Source organism: Silurus aristotelis (assembly GCF_946808225.1).
Source record: "Silurus aristotelis genome assembly, chromosome: 17".
Classification (NCBI taxonomy): domain Eukaryota; kingdom Metazoa; phylum Chordata; class Actinopteri; order Siluriformes; family Siluridae; genus Silurus; species Silurus aristotelis.
In genome coordinates, this window is record NC_139590.1 from 21,871,237 (window position 1) to 21,889,683 (window position 18,447).

Consider the following 18,447-nt stretch of genomic DNA (forward strand, 5'->3'; position numbering starts at 1 on the left):
GTCAACAGTGTTTAAATGACGATAACGTATGGTTATATTTTTGATGTGGTTGACTGGACAGATAGATGTAAAATCAAAGGAGATGAGTCTATGGTCAGAAAGAGGGGTAGCTAAACTGTCAACAGAGATATTATTCAGATCAGATGTACAAACAAGTTCAAGCGTGTGACCATGAGTATGAGTTGGAAAATTAACATGCTGGATGAGGTCAAAACAGTCCAAGACAACATTTAGCTGAGTAGCAGTGGAGCAAGCAGTATCAACATGAATGTTGAAATCACCAAGAAGAATAACTTGGGACGACACAGCACATGCTTGGGTTAGTAGTTCACTGAGTTCTGAGAAAAAATAACTTTATTGTTTAGGTGGTCTGTAAATTAATATAAGTACAACGGGATGTTTGATACCAAACTTCATAACCATGTACTCAAATGTCGTGGTATTGTGAAAAACCAGTTTAGAGACAGTTAAAGACGCACGAAAAATGACAGCAAGACCACCCCCTTTACCAGTTGTACGTGGTTCTGACATATGTCGATATCCAGTAGGGGTAAGCAGATTCAGCTGGATAAAAGGTGCCTTGCTTTCAACTTTCAATAGCAGATATCAACTTTATAGCCAGGGCACTTTTGGACCAATCAGAACTGAGAAAACAACAGCACTGTGGTTTAATAGGCTATAATCATGAACTCATTCAGTGGGTCTGACTGCACAATCACAATCCAGCCGCAATTAAATGCAAAGCACAAGGTTTTATTTAGAAAGTTTCTATAAAATAAGGAAAATCTGCTATAGAACGAAGGACACAGAAACTGGACAAGAAAAAAAATGATTGCATGAAACTGAGTGACAGGAAAACAAATATATAAATATTGTAGTTTGTTTTTTTATTCCAGGCTTCACAGAGTGTTGACCTTGAACTTGATCCTCCTGCAGCTCTGCCTGTGTCCCATCTCTTCCTAGTGGTGGAGTGAAACCATGAACAGCCTGTGGTTAATAATTGAAAAGCTCTGAGTGTCATGGACACGACACACCATATTTAAATAGAGTCTGGTCTATTAAGAATGTTCTTGGCTGACGATTATTCATCTGCCAGATTGTTATGGACAGTCCGTGACCTCCTCTGCTTCTGTGATAAAGAGACCTGGAAAATCAGTCACTGTGTCCTGTACTGTCTCTGGATTCTCAAAGTGCAGCTACCGGATGCACTGGATCTGTCAGAAACCAGGACGAGGACTGGAGTGGATCGTATACATTGATACTGGCACAACATTTTCTCAGTTTCGACAGGGCCAGTTCTCCATCACTAAAGACACCAATAAAAACATGCTGTATCTAGAAGAGTCTGAAAGCTGAAGACACTGTGCACAAGACTCACACTGACACAACAGACTGCAGAGCTGTACAACAATTTACACAAATATAAACACACGAGCTGTAAATATTCCCTCAGCAGGAAACTGAAACCCAGAGACATTTATTATAAACAAAAAGGGTTTAATTTCTCCTTTTTTCTCTTCCTCCATTAACAGTCAAAATTTCTCTGTAAAATATTTTTTTCTTTTTATTATCTCTGGCTGGTGCTTAAGGCTGAAGACAAATATGAAAGCAAATGTCTTTACTTCTCCTGCACCATAATGAAAAATTTAACTCTCATGCAAATCAAACCTGATTTTTAATTATTTGAATACTATTGAAATACGTTCTTTTCCCATCATCAGCAGATATGCAAATCCAAGAATCAGGGCTGGACCTCACTCTATTTATGTGATGTGAAGGTTAAACTCTGTTAAACTTTGGAGAACAGAGAAGACCCCAGTACAAACACCACACACCATGTTCTCTACATCTCTACTGCTCCTGTTGGCAGCTGCTTCCTGTGAGTGTTTTATCCAATTCATTCATTTACTACAAGAACAATAAATGTGCAGTGTATATTGTGTGAGATATAACCATGTGTTTTCCTCCACAGATGTGCATGGTGAGGAACTGACTCAGCCTGCTTCCATGACAGTCCAGCCAGGCCAGAGTCTCTCCATCAACTGCAAGGTTTCATATTCAATTACGAGCTATCATACAGCTTGGATCCGACAACATGCAGGAAAAGCTCTGGAGTGGATTGGATACATCCATAGTGGTGGCAGCCTATATTACAGTGACAAACTGAAAAATAAGTTCAGTATCTCCAGAGACAATTCCAGGAACACAGTAACATTAACAGGACAGAACATGCAGACTGAAGACACAGCTGTGTATTACTGCGCTCGTTACACACAGTAAAACACATCAACAACATCCCTGTACAAAAACATCCTGTACAGAAAACTGTTCATAAGCAAAAGCAGAAATACAACATTTTATCAGTTTGGTGTGTTTTGTGTCATGTTTCTTCATGAACAGTGGACAAAGTCCTGAGTGAACATCATGTTTAAAAACTCAGTGTGGTTATTTTAATTTACAGAAAACTTGAGATAAAATGTGTGAACTCTGTACAAGCAAACCTGGAATTTATATGCATCTTAATTTGAATACCATAATAATTGTGACATGCAGGAGCATTGTGGATATTTGGACAGTCCATATCCAGTTGTTTCATTTCCTGAATTCTGCTTTACCTGCATCTTCTGACTTTTCCCAGACGACCACACATAGAATACATCGTGTTCCTTTTCATTTTCCATCACATCCAAAATATCACATGAAGTAATAAATATTGATAAACATGAGTAAAATCTAATTATATAATGGATAGGAAAATGTTTAAACATATTTTTCATATTTTGAAAAGTCAGTACCGTAGCTCTTACATGTAGTGAATGTGTACGTGTTTTTACAGTTTCAGGAAATACCTTATATCTTTCAGCCTGCATGTGCCTTTATGAAACCATAAACACTGTCATGCAAATCAAACCCCCTATAAAATATATGAGGTGTTCTAAGGAGAAGTCAGTTTCTGTGTTCAGCTTTCACTCAAACCATGTTCTCTACATTTCTCCTCCTGCTGTTAACAGCTGCATCTGGTAATTATGTGGGGAATTTTGGAGATATGCTGTACAGATAATTGTGTTCATTATATCTGTATGAAAGAATGCACCTAAATATTGACATGATTATTTGTTCACAGGAATTAAATGTATTGAACTGGTTCAGCCTGCAGTCATGGTTGTTAAGCCTGGAGAATCATTTCAAGTCCCCTGTAAGATCACTGGGTACACCGCCACAAGCTCCTGTACTAACTGGATACGACAAGAATCAGGAAAAGCCCTAGAAATTATCGGCTGGTACTGCAGCTCCAGTGATACTGGCAGCAAAGATTCACTAAAGAACAAAATCCATTACACAGCCGAGGCCTCCAGCAACACTGTGATCTTACACGGGCAAAACTTTCAGGCTGAGGACACAGCTGTGTATTACTGCACTCGTTACACGGTGAAACAGATCAACTAGGACCCTGTACAAAAACACACAGTACAGAAGACTGTTAGGGGCAGAAAATATTTTTTCCTCTGAATGTTTTGTCAGTTCAGACAAGTGTGTAAAGACAGCATCACTTTATAACTTTATAACTTTATATTCAGTTAGAAGCCAGACTGGCTGTAATTGTTCTGCAGGCCACATCATTGTTAAAAATCTATTGATATATATTTATTAAAAACACGTTTTTGTCTTTATTTGTGTTGACATTATTGTTCACATTGGATTTATACTGTTTTTATATTTGTCATATAAATAGAGTTGTTATAAACACTTTGTTTATTTCAATTATGCTGCACAAAATAATGTATAAATAATAGTTTGAGGTGCATTATTTAAAACCACCGAAGGAGGCAGCAGAGTTCAACAAATAAGGTACAAAATAAGATGCCTGGGTTCCTGCTACTGCATTAGAATTCAGCTCATGACTAGGCTCCAAAACCCGTTTTAACCCTTTACACTTGCTGTCTTGCTGCATATATCACTTATATTTAGACTTTTAAATCAGACCGTGGACTGATGAACTGTTAGATATTGATATTTAGTTATACAGCAGATTTTCTGGTAAGAAGACAAATTCATGATTGTTGGATTTACAGGCCCTAAAGCAGCAAAGCCTCTTTAAACCATCATATTACCACCATCATGTGTGTGTCTGCTTGCATGCAGTTGAGTGATTTGTCAGATTTTTGCTAATTTAATATGAAATTACCAGAAACATCTTCAAAAAATAATTTCTTTATAGCAGGAGTGAACTAATAAGGTGGAAGGTGATAGAGCAGATAATACTGTATATCCAAGCTGTATATCTTTCTGCATCTTTTCACTATTATAGACAGTTTTGTCTAGATTTATTATATATAACATTACGTCTCAAATAAGCTGTTTATTATGCCAAAATGTGGAAGCATGAATCCTCATGCAAGGGACTGTATTTTACCTTTTTAATGGCCTCAATTTAGTTTTAATTTAATAAAATTTTTGCTAATTATTTTTAGTATAAAAAAGAATAAAGTATTAAAAGCAGACATTTTTTAAGAAAAGGAAGATGATAAACATTGGTTTTCTGTTATCTGTAATAAATATGGTCAATAATGGATCATGTAATGGATACATATACTGATATGTAGGATTGCATCAAATATCCCCTTAAGATCTCAATGCAAATATCCTTCCCTGTTATATATTTAAGCAACACAGACCAAGAGCTTTTACTGATTCTGCTTCAACACACACCATGATCTCTACATCACTACTGCTGCTGCTGCTGGCAGCCGTACACTGTAAGTGTTTCTACATTTAACATATGATACAGTTTTGCTTTTTGCTTTTGCAACAATAAAATAACTTTTCTTTAACAGGTGGTCACTGTGTTGAGATGATCCAGACCAGATCCACAGTATTAACCCCTGGTCAGTCAATGACTCTGACCTGTAAAGTGTCTGGATATTCATTAACTGATAGCAGCTACTGTACAGACTGGATACGACAACCTGCAGGAAAACCTCTGGAGTGGGTCGGAAATATATGTCGTAATGGAAACACTTACTACAGTGAGAAACTGAAAAGCAGGTTTCAGGTTACCAGAGACACGTCCAGCAGCACAGTAACATTAACAGGACAGAACATGCAGACTGAAGACACATCTGTGTATTACTGTGCTAGTGAACCACACAGTGATACACATCAACAACATCCCTGTACAAAAACTCATACATCCCACAAATGTATTTCATGAATGAATTAATTGATTTATTACATTTTTTTAGTTTGTAGGGTCAATTAAAATTTAAATACATTATTACATCTGTTACATTGCTGCTCTTTAGGACAAAGGATTTGAAATTCATTCTTTCTTGATCTGTATTGCTGCCCTATTGACAGCAGGAACCTTGTATGTCTCCAATTTCCTCCAGATTTCTTATTCTTATTCTGGCAATGTTGAAACTTTTGTGCTCTCTAGAGGGCAGTCTGTGCAAACTCATCAGTTACAATCTGTCACTTTCTGCACATTTAGGTGATCTCTCTATTCCCACTTCACTATGATCAGCATCATGACATTAAACAGGATTACATACAGCATGAAGATCCTGATTTCATGGAGAAATTCAAAAGCATTTGCAAGATGACAGATTGTCTAATTTATGTATATATTTATTTGATGGTACAGTGCATAAACATATACATTTTGTAGAAATTATTATTTAAATGGCTTATGGTTTTTATAGGTTCATTGCATAAGTAACGGTTTTTCCAAATAACTGGTTCTACACAATATTCAGTCATTATAATCATCTCTACACTGAGCAGCCTGTGGAGGTGGATTTAATACATCCATAGTGGTCATGGACACTCCCTATTCAAATAGAGTCGTCTATAAACAGCATGTTCTTGCCTCTTCTAGTTTCCAGTGAGCTCTGTGATAGATATCACTCCCATCCACTTTAAATCTGGGTGAAGCACATCTCCAAGAAGAATGATTTTAAGACATTGGATTTTATTTGGACTCATTTCATGTATGTTTCTGAATATTTCATGTGAAAAAAATAATTTATCATTTTGACCTAATTAACATTACTTACATTACTGATCTGTATCCCTATTTAATACCCACACTGTCTATACTGTCTCACATTGTCTGTATTGTCTTGTATAGTCTGTTTTTGTCTTGTCTTGTCTGTTTTGTCATGTATAGGTTTTATTTATGTCTGTAATTTTGAGCGTCACTAACAGCTGGAACCAAATTCCTTGTGTGTGTCAACACACTTGGCCAATAAACGTGATTCTGATTCTGATTCTGATTTCACCATAACATGACCTAGTTCTATTCTTCTCTTCTAGATTCTTATGGACAGTCACTGACCTCCTCTGCTTCTGTGACGAAGGAACCTGGAGAGTCAGACACTCTGTCCTGTACTGTCTCTGGAATGTCACTAAGCTTTTTGCACTGGATCCGTCAGAAACCAGGAAAAGGACTAGAGTGGATTGGACGCATTGACAATGACACTAGCACAACATTCGCTCAGTCTCTACAGGGCCAGTTCTCCATCACCAAAGACACCAATAAAAACATGGTGTATCTAGAAGTGAAGAGTCTGAAAGCTGAAGACACGGCTGTTTATTACTGTGCGAGACACTCACACTGATACAACAGACTGCAGAGCTGTACAAAAACTTACACAAGCACGTCCTCATGAGCTGTAAATATTCCCTCAGCAGGAAACTGAACCCCAGAGACATTTATTATAAACAAAAGGGGTTTTATTTTTTCTTCCTTCTTTAATTACAACAAAATTTATCTGTAAGAGAATCTCTGGCTGGTGCTGAAGGCTAAAGAAGGCACTGGTTGATGAATTAGTATGTAAATACTATTAGTTCTTAGATTTAGTAAATGTGGACATGTTTTTACTTTGGCAGGAAATGCAGTGTGTCTTTACTTTTACTGCACCTTTATGAAAAACTAAACTCTGTCATACAAATCAATCCTGATACTAAATTTACCTCAAATATTTTATATCTAATCTTTGTTCTAAGTGTCTTGTACAGTTTCCTCTGTAATTGATGTATGAATGCAAAACAAGTTGGTAAAGAGTTTTTGGAAAAGATATGATCCTCAACAAGCTGCACAGAGGCTATACATCAGTGTGGTTTTAAAATCTGATTGGTCAAAAGATAATCATTCATATTCTCTATTTGAACCTCCAACAAAAGTGCCATCTACTAATAACAGGATTATACTAATGTGCACATTCTGCTATCGCTTTTTACAGCTACTCTTAAAAGATTAATAGGTTTTGCGTTGCAGTTTCTCACTATCAGGCCAATTGTAACTGTAACTCTGTACCTTCTTCAATGAAGTCCCTGAGCTCCTCTGCTTCAGTCTGGATTTAACTGAGACACATTTGTGTTATTCAGTGATTATCATTGATAAAAATGCTTTATGTAGTTCTGGGTGTTACAGTGATACACAATGATGGACGTAAAGAGCAGTTATGGACTTGACAGCATGAAACTCAGCTGGAGTCTTAAAGTTAGTGTTTTATCTTCATGGCAACTCCTCTGAATATTTTTACATCTCTAGTGGGCGTGTCATGCAAACCAAATCCTGCTTTTGAACCATTCATGCTGATCTATTCAGCTCGACAACACAGCAGCAGATTGTGTTCATTTCCACCAACAGGAATTGTTTTCATTTGATTTTTAAATGGGATTAGGCAAAGTTTTTCTGATTCAGTGATCAAACCTGATCTGTCTTATAAAATGACCTGCACAGCTTCTGGATTTACCTTTAGTAGCCACTGGATGGCTTGGATCAGACAGGCACCTGGAAAAAGGCTGGAATTTGTTGCAATCATTGAGTCTGATAGTGATAGGAAGTTTTACTCCAGTGCAGTTAACGGCCATTTACCATCTCCAGATACAACAGTATGATGCAGATGTATCTGCACATGAACAACGTGAGAACAGAAGATATTGCAGTGTATTATTGTGCATACAGTGGATACTTACACATTGATATTCTTAGATTTCAATACAAAATCCCAGGCATGCTGTTGTCACACACTCATTAGTGTAATAGAGCGATGGAAACATTGACCACAGCCCTGAAATTTTGCTCTTTGGTTAGAAGGACATGTTGCTGTTTCTGAAATTTAGCAAGATTCATTGCTTATTTGCTTCATGTTTATATACACTAAAATATCTGTTAATGTAAAACATCCAGCATAAATGTCAAGTGTAATTTGTTTCAACAAAATGATAAATGATTACAATAAGATGATTAAAATAAACCTGTGCTTTACCTTTCTGTTTATGAAATATTTTATTTAAAAAAATTTAAGAAAATTGCAAATTACTTACATGTGCAATATAAACTGGATTTTTTTTTTTTTTTTTTTACTGGAATAACTGTTTTTATACACAGTTTTTATACACATCATTTAATGGAATTATAAATCTAGAGCGATTGCTTATTGTTAAAAGATAACATCAAACAAGAATCATGGAAATATTTAATAATATAAATGTGCAATATCAAATATCAGATTACTGTATATGTACAATGCCAGATTAGACACATTAGGGAAATGAATTTTTTTTCATATGGACAAATCCATTAAATAAGTGTCTGGATATTCACTACTGTACAGGTGGGATACAACAACCTGCAAGAAAAACTCTGGAGTGGATCGGACATATATGTGGTAACACTTACTACAGCGAAAAACTGAAAAGCAGCGACAGAGACACGTCCAGCGGCACAGTAACATTAACAGGACAGAACATGCAGACTAAAGACACAGCTGTGTAATCTATCTATCTCACACACACTATATAAATATGGGATGAAACTGTGACGTATCTCTGCACTGAATACAGTTTCTGTGGAATGTTAATGCAAATCCCCATCTCCTTACATAATATTAACAGCGTGATTATCTAAAAAGGAAGATCTTCTCATTACTCCTCCTTCAGCACAAACATGTTGTCTTCAGTTCCACTGCTTCTTCTGGCTCTCGTCCCCTGTAAGTGTTTGGATTTCAGCTTTATTAGTTGAACTGATTCTCTCAGTTCAACATGTGAACGTTTACTGTTTCTCTTTTCACAGTTGTGTTCTGCGCTACTGAGCTCATCCAGCCAGACTCAGTGCTTCTAAAGCCAGGAGAGACTTTATCCATCACCTGTAGAGTGTCTGGAGCTTCTATCACTGATAGCAGCAACCACTATGGAACAGTTTGGATTCGACAACCTACAGGAAAATCTCTAGAATGGATTGGAACTATCTATTATAATGGAAACACAGCTTACAGTGACAAACTGAAAAATAAGTTTAGCATCACCAGAGACACGTCTACTAACACAATAACTACTCGAGGACAGAGCATGCAGACTGAAGACACAGCTGTGTATTACTGCGCTCGAGACCCAACGTGAGACACATCACCAACATCCCTGTACAAAAACATCCTGTATACAAAATGCCATTACTCCTCCATTTCATCATCATGGAATTTATTAATAGAAGAACAAACTAAAATGAAGAAGCCAATTTTTATAAATTCCTGTACATGTGCTGTACCTCATAATGCATTTATCCCTGAGACAAATTAACTTGTTTACTTTTCTCTTCACGAGAATAATATCATGATGCTAATTTGCAGTGTTGTGCTAGTTCCTAAAAAATAGTAACTAGTTACAGTTACTCGTTACTTCACTCAAAAAGTCACTCAATTACTTTGTTGATTACTTACACCAAAAAGTAATGCGTTACTGTTAAAAGTAACCTTTAGTTACTTTTTTAAAGAACGTTCTTTAATGTTTCTATTAATGCCCTTTTATGCGTTATGATCTATACAAACACAAAACTGACTTAAACACAAAGTAATTTTAAACAATATTTTAAGTCAGACCAGCACAAACTGAATATATCACACGCATTTCTGAAATAAATAACAAAACAAGCTGAATAATATATTCACAATCAAAAACTAAGGTGGCTTCTGCATCATAAAAGCTGTTGTGTTGAGCTCTTAAAATGTTCCTTACACAGCTTAAGTATGAAAACTATCAACAATGTAGAACAGAACACCGGGTTAGCTTCTAGCTTCTAGCTTCGTCGAGGCATGGAGTTTCTGGAGGTGCTGTTTATCGCAGTAGATATGACTTTGAAACCAGAAAGACACAGCTTACATTTAAAAAAAAGTTTTTGTATTTATACTCAACTAAAGTGAAATAATGAGCATATTTCCACTTTGAGAAACTTGTCTTGCTCTCGCCTCGACTCGCCATTACTGCCGCACAGACCTGAATAAACGGAGACACGTCCACAGTGTGTCTTCTTCGTGTTTACAGTGGTTCATCCACCAATCCTACAATGAGTCTCTGCTATAAACAGGTCACACTGTAGGCTACACTTCAGCCCAAATTCATTTATTTAAAAAAGTAATGGGTACACTGCGTTACAGTATTAGTTACTGTCAAAAGTAACTTTGTTACAGTAACGCGTTACTAGTAACGCGTTACTGCCCAACACTGCTAATGTATGTCACATTTCCACAGAGTAGCTGATTATTGAATACATACACTACATAGACTAAGACTGAAAATTAAAATGCAGCATGGAATGAAGCTTTAATTGTAACTGGAACTCTGCTTCATCCGACCACCCTATCATTGCGTTTTTTTTTTTCCTGGAACAGCACCTTCGTTCTGCTTTATTCCTTATTTAATGTGGTTATAATGTTTTCTTATTTACCTGAAAACACCTGCCAGTCCATAACCTCCCCATCTACACCTGTCTTTATCTTCTAATTTGTTAAAACATAACATCAACCACGAATTATGATATTTAATAAAATACATGTACAATATAAATTTTATCAGATGAATGTATATGTTAAATGCCATATTAGACACATTAGAAACATGGAGATGTCTTCTCATATAGACAAATCCATCAAATGTCCCCTAAGATAAGGAGTGTCTCTATGCAAATGTCCTTCCCTGTTATATATTTAAGCAACACAGACCAAGAGCTTTTACTGATTCTGCTTCAACACACACCATGATCTCTACATCACTACTGCTGCTGCTGCTGGCAGCCGTACACTGTAAGTGTTTCTACATTTAACATATAATACAGTTTTGATTATTTATAGCGTTTTGCTTTTAAAACAATAAAAAAGCTTTTCTTTAACAGGTGGTCACTGTGTTGAGCTGATCCAGACCAGATCCACTGTATTAACCCCTGGTCATTTATTGACTCTGACCTGTAAAGTGTCTGGATATTCAGTAACTGATAACAGCTACTGTACAGGTGGGATACGACAACCTGCAGGTAAAACTCTGGAGTGGGTCGGATACATGTGTCCTGGTGGTGACACTTACTACAGTGAGAAACTAAAAAGCAGGTTTCAGGTTACCAGAGACACGTCTAGCAGCACAGTAACATTAACAGGACAGAACATGCAGAATGAAGACACAGCTGTGTATTACTGCGCTCGTTACCCACAGTGATACACATCAACAACATCCCTCTACAAAAGCATTTTATTGCAACATTCTAACAGAATTATTTCAAGACACACCACTCATTTATTAATGAAGTCTCATTGAATTAATAAATAATAAATATATAGTATGTAATGTAGAGGTTAAAGCATAATGCTACATCTTTAACATTACTGCACATTATACACTCTATTATAATCACATCACTAACGAAAACATGTTCTATTCCAGTATCTTTGGTTAACAATAATCCCCTCAACAAATAATAATGTGTGAGAAAGTTTGAGATCATTTTGTCATGACTTTTGATAAGTCACATTTTTCCATTATCATGACCCAAATATCCTCAGAAATAAATCCTAATTCTCACACGACTTTATCATTCTTATATTATTTCACAGACACTTAATGAAAATGTAATCTATTGATTCGTGTTCATGGACACGATTTTCCTTCTTTCTTGTGTTTATTGTTATATTTGGTAGGCTACTCGCTATCTATCACATGCAGTCTATTGAAATATGGCATGTAACGCCTCTAGGTTACGACTGTAACCCTAGTTCCCCGAGGGAACGAGACGCCCGAAGGGGAACTCTGACATATACCAGCACTGAACAGCCTTTGTGGAAAGTTTATGCAAATATACATCTCCTTTTGTAATATTAACAGCGTGATTATCTAGAATGGAAGCGCTTCTCATTACTCCTCCTTCAGCACAAACATGTTGTCTTCAGTTCCACTGCTGCTGGCTCTTGCACCCTGTAAGTGTTTGGATTTCAGCTTAATTGTTCATCTGATCCTTTCAGTTCAACATGTGAACCTTTTCTGTTTCTCTTTTCACAGATGTGTTCTGTGCTACTGAGCTCATCCAGCCAGACTCAGTGCTTCTAAAGCTAGGAGAGACTTTATCCATCACCTGTAGAGTGTCTGGAGCTTCTATCACTGATCGCAGCAGCCACCTGGGAACAGCTTGGATTCGACAACCTGCAGGAAAAACTCTGGAATGGATCAACATCATTTATTATGATGGGCATATTGGACAGAATGATTCACTTAAAGACAAGTTTTTCATCTCTCAAGACACTTCCAGTAACAGTGTGACCTTACAGGGGAAGAACATGCAGGCTGAAGACACAGCTGTGTATTACTGCGCTCGTGACCCCCATAGTGAGACACTTCACCAGCATTCCTGTACAAAAACATCCTGTACAGAAACCTGTTTAACAGCAAATGCAAAAATGTTGCATTATATCAGTGTGGTGTTCATGAACAGTGAAGAAAGTCTTGAGTGAACAGTGCTCATCATGTTTATAAACTCTGGTTATTTAATTTTAAATTAATCTGATCCTCATGAAGATCTCAGGTCTGTACATCAGTCTATTTATGTGACTTGATGTTTAAACTCTGTTAAACTTTGGAGAACAGAGAAGATCCCAGTACAAACACCACACACCATGTTCTCTACATCTCTACTGCTCCTGCTGGCAGCTGCATCCTGTCAGTGTTTTATCCAATTCATTTATTTACTACAAGAACAATAAATGTGCAGTGTATATTGTGTGAGATATCAGCATGTGTTTTCCTCCACAGATGTGCATGGTGAGGAACTGACTCAGCCTGCTTCCATGACAGTCCACACCAGGCCAGAGTCTCTCCATCAACTGCAAGGTTTCATATTCAGTTACAGGCTATTATACAGCTTGGACCCGACAACCTGCAGGAAAAGCTCTGGAGTGGATTGGATATATCAGTATTGCTGGGAGCCTATATTACAGTGACAAACTCCATAACAATTCGAGGACAGAACATGCAACTGTTCCTTCATGAACAGTGGACAAAGTCCTACATGAACAGTGCTCATCATGTTTTAAAACTCTGTTTGCTTATTTTATTTTACAGAAAAATCTAGATAAAATGTGTGAACTCTACCCAATCATATACAGTACCAGTCCTGCACAACTGCTCCTTAATTTAAATACAATAATAATTCTGCAGTGCAGCAGCATCATGGACTTTTAAGCAGCCTGTATCTGATTGCACACATACATTAGATGATCAGATTCAATACAATACATTCCAAAATAAAAAAATAAGGATAATAAAGATAAACGTATGATAACCGAGTTAGATGTAAAGATAAAAGATCATTTTACTTGCTTTTTATTGTCTTTATTTCCTGGATATACACAGATTTTTGCATGTAGGTCACACCTCTATACACAATGTGTAATTGCGTTTTTTTATATTCTTTTGCACTCTTTCCTTATTAAATACTTTACAACATGATGACGAGGCAACAATTATTTGTACTTGCTTTTTGTATTAAAATTGAATTAATCTAATCTATTTGAACTGAAAACTGTTTTCATCTTAATCCACATGTAAACACAATACCAGACAACAGGAGGCGCTGTTTCACTTCTCTGCACACATACTGTACATAAATTCTGATTTTCAGTTTTTAGGTCACAAAAAACCATAAGCAACTACAGTATTACTCGTCCCTGTTATCTTCAGGGAATTCCTTTTGTTCTTGAAGAACAAAATAATGCGAAGAAGCCATTTTTAGAAACAACTGTACATGTGCTGTACCTTCTAATGCCTGTATTTTTTTGAAAATCACTTGATCACTTTTCTCCTCAGAAGCATGATATCATGATGCAAATGTGTGTCCATGCCATATTTTTTTTTTTTATCAAGAATGTGTTTGAATGTTACCACTTGCCCACTTTTACTGTATGTGGATTAATGTGTACGTTGTCTGGATATAAGTGATGGTGTGAGATTACTTAAGACTTTTATAACTATATATGAGGAAAACAAAGTCATAACACTTACATATCTGGGTCTATAAATTAAATATTTACTATAATTTATGCTCACATAAGCAAGTTCATTAGAGATTTTAACAATGTGAGAGAGGTGTGTGAAGATTTCGAAGTGCAGTTTCCATGAGTAAGGAGGTTTGAAATCATTCATTTTCCAAAAAGTAACTTATATATTCAGTTTTAATAAATACAAACCAAGTAAACCACCAATTAACATATGCAAATGTGTATGAAAAATCCCCCTAACAGCTACATATAGAGAAACCTCAGGCTCAGTCACTGTGGACTCTGGAGAATTCAGCACTGCTTTCAGTTCAGCCATGTTCCTTTCACTGTTGCTGCTGCTGGCAACTTCATCCTGTGAGTTTCCCTTCAGTGATAAACTCAGAGCTGCTAGTAAATGTTTGCAGTTCTATTCTACTCTACATACATTGTGACATCTCTTTCTATTTGTTTCAGATGTGGAATGTGCAGTAGAACTCACTCAGGTCTCCTCAGTGATGTTAAAGCCAGGAGATTATTTAACCCTCAGCTGTAAAGTATCTGGTTACTCTGTTACTGATCGCAGCTACGCCACAGCTTGGATACGACACAATGCAGGGAAAACTCTGGAATGGATAAACGACATATGGGGTGATGGAGAAATAGGTCAGAAAGAGTCTCTAAAAGGCATGTTTAGTATTTCTAAAGACGACTACAGCAGCACAGTGACTCTAACAGGACAGAACATGCGGACTGAAGACACAGCTGTGTATTACTGCGCTCAAAGCCCACAGTGATACACATCAACAACATCCCTGTACAAAAACATCCTGTAGAAAAACTGTTTATTAGCAGAAGCAGAAATACAATATTTGATCAGTTTGGTGTGTGTTGTGATAAAATGTGTGAACTATACCCAAGCACATACATGACCAGTCCTACACAAATGCTAACTTCCATCATGCTCTTTCATTCGAATACAATGATCATTCTGCAGTGCAGGAGCATAACTTGTTCACTTTTCTCTTCACAAGAATGACATCATGATGCAAATGTGTGTCCATGCAGTATTTATGTGCAGCCGAACTGAGTGGAAAAGTCGAACCTCATCAACACTCACCATGAAGATCTCACTCCCCGTATTCCTGCTACTGATCAGCTTCTGTGTCCACAGTGACACAGTGATTTTACAGAATCAATGATCATACATTTTGTTCATATTTTTTTAATCTTTTCCCAGTCATGCTGTACTGAGTTATCCTGTGTAAAGCTGTGGGATATAATTTTGGGAATTATAGAATGAACTGGATATGCCTGCCTTGTGGAAAACCCTTACAGTGGATTGGGAGCATCAGAACTGATACCTGAGATACATTCTACGGTTAAGGTCTTGAGGGGTGAATTGAAATAACAAAAGATAACAGAAAAAAAACATGTCATACCTCAACCTGTCTGGGTTGATTGTAGAAGACACAGCTGTGTATTATTGTGCCTGAAAACACAGTGACACAAACAGATGGCAGTTTTTGCTTTCCATTTTCTTAGTACGAGGCCAAGCTACATACTTTTAGATAGAGTCTAGTGTTGGAAATTCAATTTATACTATAACTTAAGAAATAATAGAAACTAAGTGGAAAGCCTTTGAAAACACTGATAAAACAATACGGGGTACATAATTTTTGGATACATACACTACATACACCAAGACAAACTATGCAGATATAAACCTTATAGCCAGAACTCCTACCAGAGCTGCTGTTATAAACAAGTAAATCAGCACGTTCTGACCAATCAGAAAGGATAATACAACAGTTATAGATGTATAAATGAGAAAAGATGGTAAGAAGGTTTCTGTCATGAAATAAGATTTGATCCTCCATAAGATAAATCTCCTCCTCATTATTTAAATACGATTTATATACATTCTCCTCCCATCATCAGCACATAAGCAAATCCAAATGCCAGGGCTGGACATCACTCTATTTATGTGATGTGTTGGATAAACTCTGTTAAACTTTGGAGAACAGAGAAGACCCCAGTACAAACACCACACACCATGTTCTCTACATCTCTACTGCTCCTGCTGGCAGCTGCTTCCTGTGAGTGTTTTATCCAATTCATTCATTTACTACAAGAACAATAAATGTGCAGTGTATATTGTGTGAGAGCTCACCATGTGTTTTCCTCCACAGATGTGCATGGTGTGGAACTGACTCAGCCTGCTTCCATGACAGTCCAGCCAGGCCAGAGTCTCTCCATCAACTGCAAGGTTTCATATTCAGTTATGAGCTATAGTACACATTGGATTCGACCACCTGCAGGAAAAACTCTGGAGTGGATTGGATACATCAATTATACTGGGAGCACAGGTTACAGTGACAAACTGAAAAATAAGTTCAGTTTCTCCAGAGACACGTCTACTAACACAATAACAATTCGAGGACAGAACATGCAGAATGAAGACACAGCTGTGTATTACTGCGCTCGGAGCCACAGTGAGACACATCATCAACATCCCTTTACAAAAACATAATGTACAGAAAAAACTGTTTTTCAGCAAAGCCAGAAATACAACATTTTATTAGTTTGTTGTGTCATGTTCCAAACACATACACTACCAGTCCTGCACAAGTGCTAACTCCCAACATGCTCCTTCATTTAAATATAAAAATAATTCTGTGGTGCAGGAGCATTATGGACGCACTATGGAATGAGAGAAGGCGCCGTTGTACTGTGTTGCTACAAACCATTATATAATTTCTGCTTTTCAGTTCTGAAATAATAAACACTATCAGGAAGTACAGCATTACTCCTCCGAGTCATCATCATGGAATTAATAGAAGAACAAAGTAAAGTGAAGAAGCTATTTCTATAAACTCTTGTACATGTGCTTTACCACATAACGCCTTTATTCCTGACAAAATCACTTGATCACTTTTTTCGTAAAGCGGATGACGTCATGATGCAAATGTGTATCCATGTAGTATTAATGTGCAGCTGAGCTGAGTGGAGCAGTCGAGTCTCATCATCACTCACCATGAAGATCTCACTCTCCATATTCCTGCTACTGATCAGCTTCATCAGTGAGTTCTCAACTCAAACCTGGGATTCACTCCTTTATCTGTATGTATCTGAATTAAAACTGATTCATTTAATATTTTACTTCCTTCAGCAGGTGTGAAATGTGAAAGTCTTGAGTAGTTACAAACCACAGTGCTGAAGAAACCTGGAGAAACACTGAGTCTCTCCTGCAGAGGATCTGGGTTTACTTTTGGAAGCTATAACATGCACTGGATCAGACAACAGGAGAACAAACCACTGGTGTGGATGGGACGTGTCTATTATGATGCCAGTGGCACTGGTTATATTAAATCATTTAAAGGGAGAATAGAAGTCACCAGAGATAATTCCAACAGCATGGTGTATCTGAAACTCTCTGGTGTGACATCAGAGGACACAGCTGTGTATTACTGCGCACGACAAGCACAGTAGCAGAAACATGAGGAAACACTGTGCTTCTTCTTCTTCTTCTTTCGGCTGCTCCCATTAGGGGTCGCCACAGCGGATCATCCGTCTCCATACCACCCTGTCCTCTATATCTGCCTCTTTTACACCAACTACCTGCATGTCTTCCCTCACCACATCCATGAACCTCCTCCTTGGCCTTCCTCTTTTCCTCCTACCTGGTGGCTCCATCTTCAGCATTTTTCTACCAATATAATTCATGTCCCTTCTCTGCACATGTTCAAACCATCTCAATCTCGCCTCCCTCACCTTGTCACCAAAACATCCTACATGTGCTGTCCCTCTAATAAACTCATTTCTAATCTTGTCCATCCTCGTCACTCCCAACGAAAACCTCAACATCTTCAGCTCTGCTACCTCCAGCTCCACCTCCTGTCTTTTACTCAATGCCACTGTCTCTAATCCATACAACATCGCAGGTCTCACCACAGTCCTATAAACTTTCCCTTTCATTCTTGCAGATACTCTTCTATCACAAATCACTCCTGTCACTCTTCTCCACCCACTCCACCCTGCCTGCACTCTTTTCTTTACTTCTCTAACACACTCTCCATTACTTTGCACTGTTGACCCCAGGTACCTGAACTCCTCCACCTTCTCCACCTCTTCTCCCTGCAACCGCATCACT

At 37.4% G+C, this 18,447-nt stretch overlaps 1 protein-coding gene and 1 long non-coding RNA gene across 34 annotated transcripts in view; one reads left to right on the plus strand and one right to left on the minus strand.

Moving 5' to 3' along the window:
* LOC310740035 (uncharacterized protein) overlaps positions 1–18,447 on the plus strand; it is a 208,258-nt gene that overhangs the window by 105,146 nt on the left and 84,665 nt on the right. For 4 of the 32 annotated variants that reach the window (XM_083566413.1, XM_083566408.1, XM_083566410.1 and 1 more), the window contains exon 1: positions 11,024–11,059. The exons of 14 other annotated variants lie outside the window; for them this stretch is intronic. In XM_083566413.1, coding sequence (XP_083422539.1) covers positions 11,039–11,059 — 21 coding nt within the window. In that variant the 5' untranslated portion in view covers positions 11,024–11,038. Of the gene's footprint in view, positions 1–1,731; positions 1,880–1,972; positions 2,277–2,882; positions 3,021–3,124; positions 3,430–5,878; positions 5,991–8,939; positions 9,000–9,082; positions 9,405–11,023; positions 11,060–12,516; positions 12,640–14,608; positions 14,673–14,771; positions 15,088–15,400; positions 15,468–16,248; positions 16,394–16,486; positions 16,564–16,685; positions 16,790–18,447 lie in introns of those variants that run through there. 14 more of the 32 variants (XM_083566411.1, XM_083566386.1, XM_083566397.1 and 11 more) reach the window with 12 other exon arrangements.
* LOC310740057 overlaps positions 8,932–18,447 on the minus strand; it is a 76,269-nt gene continuing 66,753 nt past the window's right edge. For both annotated transcript variants that reach the window (XR_014537550.1, XR_014537551.1), the window contains exons 2-3: positions 12,326–12,659; positions 8,932–8,997 (exon numbers count right to left, since the gene is read on the minus strand). This is a non-coding gene — a long non-coding RNA (uncharacterized lncRNA). The remainder of the gene's footprint in view (positions 8,998–12,325; positions 12,660–18,447) is intronic.